This window comes from Euprymna scolopes, chromosome 9 (genome assembly GCF_053919585.1).
Source record: "Euprymna scolopes isolate OS-2025 chromosome 9, ASM5391958v1, whole genome shotgun sequence".
Lineage (NCBI taxonomy): Eukaryota > Metazoa > Mollusca > Cephalopoda > Sepiida > Sepiolidae > Euprymna > Euprymna scolopes.
Window position 1 is genome coordinate 33473820 of NC_136490.1, and position 18029 is coordinate 33491848.

Below are 18029 nucleotides of genomic sequence, written 5' to 3' on the forward strand. Positions count from 1 at the left end.
ATAAACTGAAATAGACGTTTACCACAACAAACTTGTTCTGTGTGTGGCTATCGCGTTTTATCGGAGCTAAAATTACTTTCTTGGCAAGTTTTTTTTTTGTTTTTTTGTTTTTTATCTGCCCATATCTGCACCGACTGTTAATAGTTTGTAGAACTGGATTTTTTTTTTTTTTTTTTTTTTTTTTGTGACAAATGAGTCGCTACTTATCAAGGTCCAGGTGTTACTTTAGGATAAGGGCTGAGATTGTCGGTTGCATGAACGTTGCCACCACAAGAGTATAAGTCAGGCTTCAATTACAATGACTGGCTCTCATCTTTTATCTAAAACATTTTACGACTGTAGTTGTTGATAGTCTAAATTCTCATTCACTTTCAGGTCATTTAATTTAGTATTTTTAAATGTACGAATTGTTTGGGTGTTAGAAGTATTAATGAATTTTTAAAATTCTTTTGAAATCAACATATTTTCAAATCTGTTATCGATGCATAGAAATAGTTTTTCTAAGACCAATTAGATTTATGCAGAGGACACCACAATCTATGGTAACACTTCAGAGGCCAACAATGACCAAGACCTTTCTGATTTTTCTAATTTTGAGCATGTGGTGCAATGGGGGGGGGTAATTTTGATGCATCTAAAACCAAGCGTCTCTTTTCCTCATCGCCTTGATTCCCCCCCCCCATCTGGTCCCAATTTAAAAGAATGGCTCATCTTTGGAAATCACTGTCTTGACGAGTTTCTAGGACTGACCTTCACTCCTGATCTGAAATGGAACATATCCATCAAATATGTTGCCAAGAGCACTGGGAAAATTTGATCATTGTACCACTCCAGTAGGTATCTTGCTGCCAATGCAATCCTCTCTGTATAAACGCAAAGTATGTGCTAAAATGAGTGTTATCACATCTGGGCAGGAGCTGTTCAGCACATCCTAACCTGCCTTGCTAGTTTAAAACTAGCTTCGAAACCTAATAGGCGATGCTCTTTTCTCATCCCTGCAACCTCTTTCTCAGACGTCGCAAGCCTTTCTGCTGTATCGTAATTTTCATGGAAAATGTTCATCTGAGTTCCAATCTATAGTCTTCCTTTGCCAAACTTTCACAAAAATACTCGACTAGCTACAACCATTATCAATAATTTCTCCCCCACTCTCTATCTGTGCCTAAATCTAAATGCAGATTCCATGAACACAACTTTTGTAGAACTGCCCGCCTGTGGAACACTGTTCCATTAGTCTGCTTCTCAGCCAACTAAAGTATGGTAGCCTTAAAGTCTAATGTATACACGTTCTTGTTAAATCGTCCCCTTAAAATCAAATTTTACTCATCTTACACCATTAACAATTACTACACTACCAAACTACACTTACATTCATTCACCCTTATCCTCGAGTGGCCATCAGGCCTTGTTAAGTGGTAACTCCTTGTAAAAAAAAAAAAATCAAAGAAGGTTGCTAACATGTATGTTTACATTAGACTTGAAGACACCCATGTTGTAGTCTCTTGGGAAGGAGTTTTGTATTTTGTTTTGCAGTGAGATGTTATAGGAGAAAACGTTCATGGAAGTTGTTTGGTTTTTGGTATAGAGAACAAGCAAATTTTTTGACTGTAGTGGTAGCTAGAGTTCTTATTATGAATGTCTTATGAGAAGAGCGGGATCGTGGATTGGAGTTCAGTTGAACATAAAGTAGATTCTAGCAGCATCTGTGTGAAAGAGGTTGTGGGGACAAGAATAAACCATCTTAATTGACTCCAACCAGAGATTTTAATTATTTGGATTGGATTTTCCATTCTCTGGGCCTCTCCCCATTTAATGAAGTAGTTATTTCACTTCAAACGATAAAAAAAAAATCTTATGTAGTCGGACTTTCAATTCTGAGCCTCTTTTTCCTTTGGTCGAGCATCTATTACTTGGAACATCTGCCATTCGTATGTATGACCAAAACATGCGGCCCAGTGCAGGTTTGCAACTTTTATTTCATAATGAATTTTTCAATAAGTGTAGAAATTTTATTTTCCACCTGTCTTTCTCCCTCCCCTTCTTTACACCCCCCCCCACCTTGGTGTATCTTGTGCTGCTACTGCTTGTTATATCGCGTGTTGAATGCATGCCTTTCAATCGATAAAAGATGTGTGTGAGCCATTTTGTGGAAAGTTTGGAACACGAAAGAAGTCTGCTCGCTATCCCACGTCAAAAGAAAAGATGTTAAAAATAGCAAGTTTAAACAAGAGAAACCAGTGGTTTGGTTTCTTATTCTTCAATCGGGATTTGTCAAGACTACCCAGAATTAGTCAGAAAAGACTGTTTAAAAAATCCTATGTAAACGAAATTATCTCTTCACCGAGGAAGAAAGAACCAATTTTAAGGCCTAGAATTTGTCTTGTAAAAAAGAATACTAACTCCAGTGAGGCGTTAGAATTCACGTCAAAAGGAACCAAGAAATCTGTAATAGAAATACATTACACCACATATTTGGATTATTTTCTTGGATTACAGAACCCAGAGGATTGAAATTTTCTCGAATTTAAGTTAATGACGCAAGGGAGGTAATTTACATCCACCCTCTTTTTAAAGATTAAGTGTTGACGTGTTTTATTTAAGTCCTTTGACATGCAGTAAGCCCTGACTACACCGATGTTCTTACTCTTACTATCCCTTATAATATTGTTAATGGAGTTCTTTTACCTTTCCATTTATTAAAAAAAAATTATTTATCGTATTCTTTCGTTTTTATTTGTTTTTTGTTTTTTCTACATATCTTTATGAATTAGTAGTATTCATACTCAATGGTCTTTTACTCCTGTCTTTAACTAAGATTTGTGTAAAGCCATTTTCAACCCAGTTAGTTGTCTTTTAAATATTTCTCTATTTCACAAAATTATTTCACAAAATCTTTAAATAGCACCTATATTATGTTCACCTAGCTATGGCTGTTTTGTCCCTCTATTTTACTTTACCTCTCTGCCTCCTTGAGTCACCATCCTTTCTCGTTCAGTTTTAGTAGACTTTTAAAAAGCTATACTGTCGTTTAAAACGGGGTCCCTATTTCAGGTCTTTATTCCTCAACAAATCGCTATTCTATCGTTTGGTCATTGTTCTGCTTATATTTAGTGTGCTAACATGGCTTCAGTAGATTTCTTGAAGAAAATGAAGTATACCCGGGAGAGAATATTATTGATATTTGAGTCTCTAGGAGACTCAAAGGAAATAGATGAATCCAAGGTCTCATTGCATGAGACCATAGTTAACGAACAATTGGCATGTCTCAACTTCTTGAAGAGAAGTTGGTCGATGCCTAACTGGGAGAAAATATCGAGGATGAGATAGCTTTCAACAAAGAGAGCACAGTATTTAATACAGACTTTACAAAAATTAGCAGGACTTTCTATAAAGCTGAATAGTGACACCAGTCTGAAGTCTTTGAAAAAGGACAAAGGGATTAATTTAACTCCGAAAATAGAATGTCCTAAATTTAATAAGGACCTAGAATCAAATAAGTTAGCCTTCTTGAGCTTCCCTCGGGAGTTCTTGAATTGTGTATCTAATTTAGACAACGATTGAAGTTGGTAGTTTTAAAGAACCATCTATCTGGGTACGCGTTCCAACTGAAAACATGTTTCTGATGAAAATTATTCTGTGGCTATAGATCTACTATGCAAAGAATTTCTAGATGAAAACTGTATAGTGGAGTCTATATTCTCTTCTTGGTTAGACGTATGGCAGTTCTAAAGTGAAGAAATACTTGATGGATGTGAAAACCCAAGTGTATGAATTGAAAAATTCTTTCCGAATGAATTTTCTAGAGGTTGAGCTTGATAACTGTAGACTGTTCTTGTATGTTTATGCCTTTATAAATGTTTACTTTCAATTTTTAATTTGTTGTGGTTGACGGTGAAGCTGGTTTGTTCCTTGCTAATGGAGAGATGGCTTTGTTGCAGGTTGGAATTCCACAACCAGCAGCAATCATAATTTCCGGCACTGATTCCAGAAGGATGAAATACTATTACCTAGATATTAAAAATTAAATTATATATCTACTATTATAAAAAAAAAAAGGAACTTTGTATAAGCGAGTTCATTCTCAGAACTCTAAAACTGATGGGCCAATATTTTAAATTTCACGTGCAGGTATTTTGTCAGTGATTTGTCTAAGTATCGATAATCAAAAAAAGAAAATCCGATTTTGACCAAAGTTAACTCTTTTATACAGCCTAATATCACAAGTGCAACTGAAGTTTTATCGCCACACAAGCAGAAATGCTCAGCCTATAAAATCAACACTGTCTTATGACACACGTTAGAAATGTTTCTGGTTGGAGCACAATTGAACCATAATACTGTACTTTCGCATTATAAACTTATTAACAAGTTATTTAAATGAGTTTAGAAAATAAACAGAAATGCAATGTACAGGGTGAAACGATAAAGTTGTGGCCCTAAAGAAAACAACACTACAGCTTTGTTTTAAAACTTTTTAAAAAATCAATTCAGATAGCTTATGTAGTAGAGCTGACATCTATTTAATGTAGCCACATTCAGCCTCAATTACCAACTCAATTACCAGTCCGGAACTGGAAGTGTGCCTTTTCCTCAAGCACTGCCAGGAGCTCGGCAAATACTTAGTGTATGGCGGTGATCAGGCTGGCTTTGATGTGGGAAGTCATGTTTTTCTAAATATATGACCAAACAATAGTCCAATAGATTCAGATTGGGAGAGGGAGGCCAGTGAAAGAAGGGTACAAAGTCGTAGCATTCCTTCTGAAACCAAGCTTGGGTTTCTTTAGACTTGCCGGCCGGCACAGTCCTGCTGCCACACCCATGGTCTGCCAGCACCCACTTGATTGCACTAGGGGATCACCACACTCTTCAGCACACCCAGGTACATTTTGATGTTTATTTTCAAGCTGACTTGGAAGATGTGATGTGGCATGATGTGACCCTCACTTGAAACCACACTGAAGACCATAACTGTGGCTGGAAACTTTCAGTGTCTTGGGCACGTCCCTATTGTTTGTGGCAATCTAGCGATGCATCTTGATGATGCTGAAAATGGTGCTGTTATAATTTGAATTGGTAGAGTTATACAACGGTGTATCTCTGATCTTGCTACTTGAACATTGTCACTTTCAGACATGAAAGAAGGCCCATTGCGGTACCCAACTGGCCAACTAGTAGATGGTCTGCAACAAAAACGCCGGTTTTAATCTAATAGAAATGAAATGTCTTTTCTAGAGCGACAATTTTATCATTCCATCATGTAGACTACAATGTATTGCGGACTGTCACTGCAGAGAATGTGAAGCTTCCTCCCAGTTTTCGAATACAATTAGTGAAAAATGAAGTTTTGCTAAATTGGCCGAAGATTTCAGTCTTCAAATAAGATTTACCTCCCTTTCATGATTCGAATCGTCCATATTTTTTTTTTTTTTTTTTTTGTAAAATTGTTTTTGCTGTAGTCTTCAAAATGTCTTAATTTTCTATATTTTTCGTAATTTTTGGATGTTCATTACTGTGACATGACAATTCAGTAGCTACTATTGCTTTTATTTGAAATTCAATATTTCAATGTTTGAATTGCACTACAATGATGAAACAATTATGCTTAGCAAACAGGTCAAGAACAGCCGTTTTCTGTGCCTTTTTAATGCATTCAAAGATTTAATTATTTTTGTAAAATGCATTGACATGCTCATTTTATGTGCACATTTTTACAATGTTTTATTTACAAAACGAAAATGTTGAATTTTAAACAAAACAAATTTTGTAAATAAAATTACACATTTTTTAAGTTTTATGCTTGAAGATAAATATTTAATATACCCATCCTGTCTTTTCTAAATCTCTAAAATTTACAAAAGACTTTTGTAAATCTCGACATAGCATTCATTTTAAATGATTTTGGGCTGCTTGTTCATGAAAAAACAAATTTGCAAGATATACGTACCTATGACGGAGATCACATACTTTATTTTTATAGTCATGTTTATTCAAATTTGAATTTTTCCAATGACCACCTTTCCCATGTTAAAAATCACTAAATCTTGCAAAAGGTTAAATTATTTTGGAGTTATCTCCGTTGTTTCTATAGCTTGCTTCCTTGGTGTTGATTGCTTGTTTAGCCATACAATTTGATTTTTCTTAAAAGATCAATTTATGTGATTTTTTTTTTTTTTTTTTTTTTTTAGTGTACGATATTTTTTCCTTTCATGGGTACGTATATCATACAGAACTTTGTTTTTGTTTCATGGATGGTGTTCTGGACAAACCAATTTTCGTTTAATAAACTTTTAAAATTTTATTTTTTATAAATCTGTTTACAAAACGGTTTTGAAAAAAAAAAATCTGGGAACTATTAGTTTAGAGTTCAACAGGAAGTAAAATAACTAACAACCAAAAATCTGTTCTTTTTTTGTATTGGCTGATTCTGTTATGCCTCGAGTCTAATTGATCCATCTGCAATATTAACGGTCTTGCCTCCACTACCATTGAGCCTTTATGTCTATAGGCCAATCCATGATTAACATGTTTTCCACTAGAAGTAGATGAGAGCACTAATAATTACCCAAGCAAGATGATTTTAGCATTGCTTCGGGTGTACATATCCCAGCAGCAATATTTCACTGCAAGAGAATGGAATCCAAAGGAAAATCAGAAATTGCCAGAATACTTTCAGGTGCAGGAGGCTGCCAGAGCTTAAGTTTGTTTCCAAGCATTTGGATATTTTATATCCTAAATGGCTGACATGATAAGCAGGTTTACCCATCCTTTGCCAGGTCTTATTTTTACACCCTGCTGTGTGGCTTGTCACTTTCCTCGCCCATCAAATTTTGTAGAGGAACCAGTTTAGTCACTGATAAACAAACTATGCAACGAGTGATACTGGATTAAATAATGCGGTGCTAATGCACTTACTGATCCGCGCTATTTTTTAAATCGTATTTCTAAGTTTAAAGTTTTTTTTTAATTGCAAGGTTGAAGTATAGAATAGGTACAAAACACGCTCCCCGCCCCATGTTAAAAATGGCTTTTTAAATAACGTTATTTCAGCACGGATCAATAAGTGCACGAGTACCAATAATGCAAGTAGTGTCGTGTACACGTACGTTACATGTAACTTGCATTCATGCGAAACAAATTGTCCGTTTTCCAACACCCTTATGTTGAAAGGTTGATTGTTTAACAATAGTCTATCAAATATTAATGTCTTTACTACAGCACTACAGCAGTTTGACATTTACTCATCTTTTTTTTTCTTATCTATCCTTAAAAGTGCACAAAACTCTTGTATAAAGCAAGAGTTTAAAACTTCATCTACGATTCATAAAACTCTTTTCATAAAAATGATCTCATTTCACTTAGAAGCAAAGAAATATCCATATTAAAAGACCGATTGCAAGAGATTGGCAAATATCAATGCAAAAAGCATTAATTTATATACTAGGTAGTGCTCGACTGAGCTACAATCTATAGTTCCCGCTTTTTTATAGCCTTTACAACGATAACTCGTCTGTTTACAACCATTGTAAATAATTTTCCTTTCTCCAGTGTATCAAAAACTAAGGAACTGACTATCGTATTAACATTTTAAAGTCCAATGTTAAATTCTTGTACGATACTCTTAAATATAATTCCGACCAGTCTCCACCATTATTACCAATCCTCACATTTTTTTTTCTTTTATCTTCCTGGAAAACTCATTGATCTTCAACCCTGAGTGGCATATGAGCTTTAAAAAGTGTTTTAAAAAGATTGTGCAATGAATGACTTTTTAGGACCAATTTTTCACTTAAACATAATCATTTAGTTAAAAAAAATAATAAACGACCATCAATGTGATTTTTGATAATACTCAGACTTTGATTCAAAATCGTCTTTACTAAAGCCAAGGGCTATGTCGCAGATACATGTGATATAAAAAAAAAAAAAAAAAAAAAAAACTTTATTTTCTAGTTCATTAAATATATAAATTCAGATTTTTTTTAAAATCCGGTTTAAGTTTTTACGTCTTTCTTCACTTTCAGATTGTTTTATTTATGAATTTCCATATCTCTTATTTACCTTTTCTCTTTCCTTTCTCCACTTCATCACCTATCTTCCCCTTTCCTTTTTTATTTGCTCTTTTTAATTAGCACCCCCCTTTTCTTTTTTTCCACGGTTACCCATAGTTTTATTACCTAAATATATACTACCCTTCCGATTTACTCTTATATATATTGTACATACTTTTAATTTCTTAATTATTTCTTACCATATTATCCTTCATTCTCATTTCATATCTAAATCCTATGAAGCTAGTTTGTATCTATATTTGCATTTTGTATAACTCTGGCCCTTCTGCTCTTCTGATGAAGCATCTAGCTTCGAAATGCCATAGTTTAAGTTTTTAATTTCCTTTTAATTTTATTGTTCTGATGATATAAAATTATAACTTTTATTCATTATCTTTCATTAGATATCTTCTATATTACGTGAAACAAAAAATTTTTTTTTTTTTTCCAGATAAAATTTTATGCGGATATTCAGCAAAGAGAGCTAAAAAACGTAAAAGAACTTCTCAATAAATTGGTTGTTGTTAAGCTGAATGGTGGCCTGGGAACCAGTATGGGTTGTCGGGGCCCCAAAAGTGCCATCTCTGTCAGGAATGATCTAACATTCCTGGATCTCACCGTTCAACAAATAGAGGTAAATATATGCAATTATAAAAATGAATCTGTAAAACATGATTTTTTTTATTTTATTTCTTTTTAATCGACTACAACTTAATTATCTAGTGCTGCAAAAGAATTTATTTAATAATCGAAGTCCATATTTAGTTTGACAAGTGTTAAAATATCTTCACGGTTTCAAAAAAAAAACATGAAGAAATGCGAATACCTGGGAGCAGATGAGGGGGGTCCAAATTGAAGTATTAGCCAGAATTGCAATGACGACTGCAACATTGGCTAAGTTGAACATCATTTGGAAAGACAAGACAATCAAGCTCAGGTCAAAGATAAGCTTCAAGTGTTCCCTTGTCCACTCATTTTTCCTGTGTACTTGTGAAACATGGACCCTTATAGCAGAATTAGAAGAGGATTAAAACCTCACATGAGATGCTTCAGAAGACTGCTTGGCATCTCTTACAAAGACCACGTAACCAATGAGGAAGTCAGACAGAATAAGGCAAACCATTGGTTCTTATGAAGATCTTCTCACAATCAGGAAGCGCAAACTAAAACGATTCGTCCATGAGAGGCTTGCCAAGACTGTGCTCCAGGGAACAGTCACAGGAAGAGGAAAGCGGAAGACAAAAAGATGGAAAGACATTGAAGCTGAGTGCGTCAGTCAAACGTGTGAAGGACAGGGAAGGATGACGATGCTAGTTGACAGGTCATCTGCAGCATGCCAATAGAAACTGCCACGGGGTAAGTGAAGTGAGGAAGAAACTGTCTTGCTGATCCAAACCTCCATAATACTCAAGATTGCAGCCAGCACTCCAATCGTCATGTCATTTTTGTCTAACGTCTATCAATTCCTGTTCTTGTGAACCAAGATTGTTTTCTGGCAGGTTGACTCTGAGCTTTATCTAGAATATTGTTGTATACACTCGTACTGATGGGTTAGAATGTGGGTGTAGTCTTTACACATGAAAATAAATCTCACTGTAGTCCTCCTGTCATAGTTGGCATCTTTAATTCATCCATTTTAAAAAAATGACCTTGTAGCATATGCAAATATTTTTTGCAAAAACATGTAATAAATTTCTTGTCTTTTAATTTTGCAGAATACCCAGCAATCAATACAAAGAAAAACCAATGCAAATTACATAACGTTTAAAGCCGGAAAACAAAAATCATTTCCCTCTAAATTAGTTTTCATAGAATCGATAATTTATTTTAGTCATCTACAAATACAAGCCACACTAATACTTTATTCAAAAGACAGAACAAAAACTCTGACTGATTTCACTATAGCAGTCATGCAGTGCATGCTGTCTCCATTTTGGGACAGCACGCAAAAACACGTCTTTCAGGTGTTGCTGGTTAAAAAGTGAGTAGTCCCACCAAAAGTAACCTGATTTTGCACTTCTGCCTAATATCACTTTTTAACCTCCCTGAGAGAAAGATAGACCTGACAACACACGATACAAAACCATGCCCTTTGTCTAAATCTCTTTGGCTAATGGTGAGAAAAAAGCCTACTTGGAAATCGTGGCTTGCATAACTTTCGTTTGTTGCACTCTGTGACTTCCAAGCTTGTGAGATTTAGATTTTGCAACATCAATGGCTCGACATATCTCATCTCCATTTTGGGGCAGCATACAATGTCTTTTCTAAGTTTCATTGGAGGATGTGAGTGCCATCAGAAGTCGCTCAATTTGCATAATTTCCGCCTGGTGACTTCCCTAATTCGTAAACTTTTCCATTAACATAACTATCGGTATGTAACAATTAACATGGAACACTGGAACACTTGAACTTTTTTTATATTTAACTATATTATGTTTTAATAGTCACACTAGCTAAGGTAGCCACCAATATTTAACATTTTTTTTAATTTTTTTATTTTTAGTACTTGAACAAAACCTATGAGACTAATGTACCTTTAGTGTTAATGAATTCGTTCAATACAGATGAAGACACGGGTAAAATCCTATGCAAATATAATCAGGTGAAAGTGCATATTTTCACTTTCAACCAAAGCAGGTAAGTTCATTTTTGCTTTATAAATTTTTAATACATATTTGGTTTCTTTGGACTTCTGTTCTCCTTAAGTGATTCCCCCTCCCCCAACATTTCGGTCAACATAATCTCCAACCTTCTTTAGGTGTATTATTGAACTTAGGAAATCTTTGTCGAATTCAGGAATCTACACAGAAATCATTCCACGGGTAAGCAGGCTCTCATTCCATCAACCACGGCTGGATAGAAGTCCGAAATAATTCGCAATTGTATTTTTGAGTCGCCCACACTGAGGATTGAACCTTTCTACTACAGAATAACTTTACAACTTAATTTTACCAAATACTTTATCCTTGTGGACAATTTTATTAAAAATTTCAGGAGCCATAAACCTATTATTTCTAGATGTACAAGCTTACTACTCATCACTATTTATGACATTATTACTAATACATAATTTTAATAACACTTAAGATGAGTAGTCTGAAGAATCCAAATAATACAAATAGTCAATCCTCATCTCGAATTTAGAAAGATAATATTAATACATTTGAAGAGTAAAACGCTTTAAAACGTATTATCAAATTATTTGGGTTCTGTTTAAAGAAATTAAATTATATAAAAATTTCTCTTCAAAGACTTATTGAAGGTTCATTTAATCCATCTTAATCTTTTAATAACCTTAAATTCTTCATGCATACATCAAATGTATGCACATTGATGCTGTCTGCATTAAAGGAAGCAGCAGCGCTGATCTGTTGGATATTAATGATAAATTAATGCACATGTTTATGTCGAGTGTATATGTCGGCTAGAAGACGTTGAAGGAAGCAAAAGTGCTAATGTCAAAGTATTGGTAGCAACTGTGTATGACATTAATGTATGTTTGTTTCGTGTGTGTCGCCTGTAAGGCATTTAGTAGAACCAGTAGCTATGTAAGCTGTAATCAAGTAACTTGTATTGATGCATGTGCTTATTTCATGTGTATGTATATGTAAGTTTCGGTTTTCTTTGGATTATTCAGTCTATTGTTCTCATCTTGTAATTTGAATTATGGGCCTGCCAAAACAAGTCCACTTTGTACTCTCCATATCGCTTGTCACTACAGTTGATGTGGTTTGAGAAGTTAGTGAATTCTGAGTGAACCTCACTGCTATATGCTTTATCATACAGGGTGCGGCAGAAATATCTCCCAAGTTTTGACATGTGATCTTCCCAGTCGCACTTGTGCAGTTTCTGAGCAATCATTAATTCGTATGGATGGAACTCCATATTTGTGTAGAATTTTTCTGGCTGTTCGATTTGACAATCCCAAGATCAAAGCATGTTTATGAGATGAAGGTGTAAGAGACTAACAAAGTCTTGCGGCTTAAATACTGTCTGGCGTTCGAACACTTAGAGGCCTTTCATGTGGCTTTTAAGTGCCAAACCTGCAGCTCTGAAATTTGCAACTCCTAGCTGTATTGATTTTTCTATCTGGAACAGCATCATGCCGTCCTACCTTGTAATAAATTCGGAAAGCTCTATGTATTGCAGCTACGGATTCCTCATTCTTCAAAAACATTTCTACAGTAAAAACATTATGGACAATAGTTCAAACCATATTGCGTTATGAAGGTACTTGAAAAAAAAATCGTGATCGTCTTCATCACGTTGTCCCATGGTGAGACGCTTCGCTTCTCTATTCAATCCTCTCTTGTCCTATGTAGTCTACGGGTTTCTTGCACCTTCCCGGGGGGGGGGGTCATTAATCCCTCTGCCGGTCCAGTCAACCTGTTTCAAATGAAGTTTTCACCACAAACAGAACTCTGGTTTATAAACAAACTATTAATTTCATCAGTTCACAACCGATACTGTCTAACCTGAAGTGACTGACTACAAGCAGTGAACAATGCCTGACCAAACAAGTAAAGTCAGATTCCCCATTAACACAGGCTAGTTAACATAATATCAGGTCCTGAGGGACACCCAGGTCAGAAATGCTTGGCCAGCCCAGCCGTTCAGTTTGCTGGCTACAACTTTTTAGAATCTTTCCTCAATCCACCCCTTTTCCTCGCCTCTCCCTTGGAGAGTAGTTAAAAACATTTTTTCTCTCCTCCTCTCATGGCCGCTTTGTATCAACCACTCAACACCTCTCCCTCTTTCCTGGGCAGGGGGTTGCTCACACTGAAATGTGGCAGTCCTCTGGACTTTTTCACTGAACACTGTGTTCGGTCCTTATTAGTTTTTTTTTAAGATAAGGCAGCTATATCTTTGTATTTCTCTGCACTCTTCCACCCTATCTCATTTAGTCACACCCCCTTCACTGCAGTATGCACCTCTCTGCACACACTCGTGACACTATTGTGTCGCATATTGGCTAAATGAAAACATTTGCACTTCCAGAAGTTCATTGTCAACGTATAGTTGAAACTTTAAAATGTGGGCAGTATTTCTGCCGCACCTTGTATTTTCTGGTAAGGATTATATTTCAGTGATAAATTATGAGCGCATGATACTCAGGAGTTAATTTTCACACTCTGTAGAATAGCATGCCATTTTACATTCAAACAAAGGATTTATAAGTCTACATCCTCACTTGATACCTGTAGCATGAAACTTCCGTTCAAACAGATGCTACCAGATCAGGCTGCCTAAAGATATCGGCTTCCTAACTTAAATGCATCAAACATTTTTTTTTTTTTTTTTAACTCCATCATGTTCTACAGAGCCAAAAACAATTTTTTTCTCAAACTAACCACCAAGAATAAGTATTTTGAAAATATAAAAAACTTGAAACGGGAATTTTTTTTCATAAAAATGATTGAATCAAAAAGGGTTGATATGCCATAAAACAATAAAAACCAAAACTAAGAATAAATATTTGAATATATAACTTAAAGCATAAAACTTTTTCCAAAATGACTGTTTGGTTTTAAATAACCAGAAGAGTTGGTATGCTACAAATCAAACAAATGGTAAACTTATAAGTTTGTATCCTTGCTTAATACTCTGGTGCACCATGTAAAATAAAACTTTATAAAAATCTCAATTCTATATGAGTGAGCGATGTTTGTCACTACCCATTTGATCCAAGGTTTGGCTACTTCATCTAAAAAAAAAAAAACTATAGCCATTTTTTGCATGTATAATATGCAGCATAATCATGTTGACCCACCGGTTCTCAGATCAGAATTAAGCAATGATGAGCCTGGTAAGTAGCAAATATGACCCTTTGGGAATACCAGGCGATGTATGTAGGACGTTGACACCTCTCTGCAAGAATTGTAAAAAAAGTCATCTCCCCTACTAGGGGGTCCTGGATATGACCTTAAACTATATCCGATGGTGAGGCCCCAGCTTGCAGGCTTTGGGGAGTGTGGAGCCACCCTTTAATTGCCATTGCTCCCAGGTCAACTCTGACCCGGAGTGGTAGTACCTGTTAGGGTCCCAACTATGGGTTAAATAGAAACCAACTTGAAAAAAATATATATTCTATAAAATTTTCTTCAAAATCACTGAATTTGGCGCTAAATAACCTGAAAAGGTTTGATATGCCGTAAAACAACCAACCAACCCCTACTAGGGATATACAAGCAACTAGGGACCTCTTGTGAATTTGATATTCCCATAGACTCCCTCCTTTGAAAGTCCTGGATATGACTTTAAACTATATCCGATGGTGAGGCCCCAGCTTGCAGGCTTTGGGGAGTGAGGAGTCACCCTTTAATTGCTATTGCTCCCAGGTCCACTCTGATCCGGAGTGGTAGCACCTGTTAGGGTCCCAACTATGGGTTAAATAGAAACCGACTTGAAAAAAAAATGTTCTATTAAAAAGTTTCTTTAAAATAACTGGATTCGGCATTAAATAACCGAAAAGGGTTGATATGCCATAAAACAACCAACCAACCCTCCTTTGAAGGAAGCCAGTTCAACCTCTAAATGTAGACTGCATGACATTAATTTCAGTAATGAACTTTGACATTCTGGTTACGTCAGATTGAGCAGATTTCTCTGTCTCAGTCCAATCTTGAATCTTTCAATTTCTGTTTTCTGCCATCCTCCTGCTGAGGATGAAACTCTGACATTTATTTGTCCTTGCAGATTCCAAAGCGAACTCTCTACCAAAAATATAGAGGTTCAAAATTGTCCATAATTTTGCAAATAAAAAGGGAATTGAAATATAGTCACCGTTTTCATGATGAAAAGACTGATCCATCCAGCATGGCCGTAGCCGAGATTGAACTCTCTACACAAGTTTGTAGTGTAATTCAAATTTTGTCGGTAGCTGAGTACTTGATGCTTCACCAGGGCTATTAAGAGTATGTTTTATCGTGACGCCATCACTAGATGGGGTGCCTACCATGGCTTATATCTCCCATCTACCCCTAAAGTATAGATCATGCGAGTTTCTCAACCTGGTATTTTACTTCACCTTTTCAAATGGTCACCCATCTGGTACTGGCCAAGTTCAACATTGCTTAATTTTGGTGATCTGGCGAGAACTGGTGTCAACGTGATTGTACCGTATAAAAGACTGATAATGAAAGTAAATAAAGAATATTTTAAATTAACTGTATAAAATTATCAATGGAAAATTGCAAACAAATATTGTCAGCATCCTGAAACTGTTATATGAACTTGTATCTAATGTGTGTATGTATACGCGTTGTACACACTGGCAGGTTGTCTGTTGTAAAATGAGCATTAGTATATCTTGTTTCATACAGAAACGGGCGTGTGCATGCGAGTATATATTTTTTTTTTATTATTAATAAGTAGGCTTAAACAGTTCAATTGTAAGTAAAAGAAAAAAATTCTGTAGCTGAGATCAAAAACTAAAGCCAGCGAGTCAAGTACGATAACCATTTGACCACATAGACTTTAAAGTTTAAGCCTACTTATTCTTAACAAAGCTGTTATGTGAACAATACACGCATTTGTGAAACGGTTGACAAACATAAAAATCCGATGACCTCCACATACCAATTTTTACATTTTGACCCCTTAGCAGCCCCACCCCGATGAAAATAGATTAAAAAAATTTCACATCTGAATACTTTATACCGAATTTTAAGTCTGTAGATCAAATATTTGAGTATATAGGTTGAGAATTTTTCTTCTCCCTCTCACACACACACGCACTCACTTTTATAGATATATTAGTTAACAATTCCAGTTTTTTCTGCGATTCGTAAACAAATTCGATTGTTTTAAATTACTGGTTTTGATTCTTTTAAAATCTATTTCACTACTTGTTTTGATTCTTAAGATTACTATAAAAACATGTAATATGTGCCTAGAATAGTATGACAGTCTCTAATAGTTATAACTTTATTGGTCAGCTTCATTTAGGTGTATGTTAAAAAAAAAATGAATGGAAAAGAAGTTAGTAATAAAATAAAACCATGAGTATGGGCAAAGACAAAAAACTTAGGAAATCCTGTTTTTGGAGAGAATTCATGTAGGTGTACTGTACAAAGTCTAGCGTTAGCCATGATGGATTATATATCTCTTTGTCAAAGTTGGGCCAAGGGCCTGAGTAGGTTCTATTGTGTACCAAGAGAAGTTTTGATATTGGTCAGTCATGTGTAGTTGTCGTTACGATACCATTTTCTGAACAAGCAAAACAAATAGCTGTCAACTTTTTTGTACGGCATAATCATGTTAACGCACGGCTCTCATTGGATTACTAAAGTTGAGCAGTACTAAATGAGTTCCCATTTGGGACTTCCAGGTGCTGTATGTGCTTTCTGCTTATCTTGGCATTGTTTCCAGTCATCCTGGACTTCTCCTTGCCACTGGACTAACAGTGCCGATTCAGAGGTATTAAAGATTGCACAACCCTTGCCTCACAATTACATGTGCAACTGCCCCTACAGTGGGGATCCTCAGTCTTTCGAGACTGAACGAAGGCATCAATTTTGTAACCTTATCAACTGTCATATGCTCAGCTCACCTGAGATGGCTTGTGATTGGTCAAGCCAGAAAAGTTGAATGCCTGCACCAATCAGCACTGAGCTTATAAATCAAAGGCAGATTCAAAATTGTGAACTGCTAGGTGTCGTTGCTACTGCTGTTGTGGTTGTCTGTAATCGTGACTGTTACATGGGCATATCAAAAAAGTAAAAATACAGTTGTGGGGGACGTAAGATCTATAGGTATTAATTTTATTGGTAGTTAAAAAATCAATAAGTATTATTTTATCATTAGTATCAGCAATTGAAAAATTTTGTTTTAGACATAAACAAAACAATTAAAAGAATACTTTTTACAATCGGAAAATAGGCACAAATTTTTCCAATTCTAATGCCCTAAAACGTTCCAGCTTTTACGATCCTCTATCTAGATTAAACGTCCCAACACTAATATATAACATTATTTTAAGTCCATTTGTATTTTAATTTGTCATGTTTTTAAAATCTTTACTTTTTGTATTCTATTCTAGGTTTCCACGAATTTTGCGAGAGTCTTTACTTCCATTACCCAAAAGTGATTCGGATAATTCTAACAGGTTTAACTTTTTTTCTTTTTAATTTAAACTTTGAATATTTCCATTAATTTATTTAAAAATAAACTGGAATTACTTCTGAAAGTTTTCTTTTCCTCAAAGATCTGTTCTTCTGCCGCTTTGACTACACTTTTTATAAAACTGAACGAAAGCCCTCCACCCCCACCCCCCAAAAAAAGCCTTTGACAAATTAAGGCATGGCAACAAATGTCTTTATTTTTTGCAAACTTAAAGGAAATATTTCTTTAATACGACTCTTAGTATAAAATGTTCCCATGTTTTAAAATAAATATGTTATATATGAGCAAATAGTTAATAGAAAAACACATTGAAAAAGAGTTTAAAAAATTTAACCTGAAAAGGATCCAGTTAATAAGTGGATAGTCCTTAATCTGCGGAGTTTCGAAGAAATACTTTCCTTCTCATCAGAAGGTAGGAATTAGCAAAATGCGGGATCGGATTTTGCATACAAAAGTATTTGAAACTGCAAGTAAGTCAAAGATCTTACTTGATAACAAAAAGTGAAGCAGAGGGAACATGGTGAAGAATCTCCTATTTGGTTTTATTGAGCTTTTACATCTGGTTGAGATTACTTTATAAATATTAATTCTTTAATATTTATAATATACTTTAGTTTTTACCATCTTGGATCATTTTGGTAAATTTAATTGTAATTATATATACCAAGAAAATGATGAAAAGTAAATATCAAATTTCATTCTTCCAAATCTCGACCCATCAGTTTAGAAAAAAAATGTTTATTTTTGTTTACATAGCTTTTTAAAGCATAATAATAAACGGTTAACGTACTTCCTAATTTTCTGTAACGCGCTATCGGAAGCGATGACAAGGCAAATCAGTTTTTCACTTTTATTATT

At 35.1% G+C, this 18029-nt stretch overlaps 1 protein-coding gene across 5 annotated transcripts in view; it reads left to right on the top strand.

Moving 5' to 3' along the window:
- Window positions 1–18029, top strand: part of LOC145284486 (UTP--glucose-1-phosphate uridylyltransferase-like) — a 302604-nt gene that overhangs the window by 248541 nt on the left and 36034 nt on the right. For all 5 annotated transcript variants that reach the window (XM_080133353.1, XM_080133352.1, XM_080133350.1 and 2 more), the window contains 3 exons: window positions 8500–8682; window positions 10552–10685; window positions 17089–17154. In XM_080133353.1, the coding sequence (XP_079989479.1) occupies window positions 8500–8682; window positions 10552–10685; window positions 17089–17154 (383 nt within the window). The remainder of the gene's footprint in view (window positions 1–8499; window positions 8683–10551; window positions 10686–17088; window positions 17155–18029) is intronic.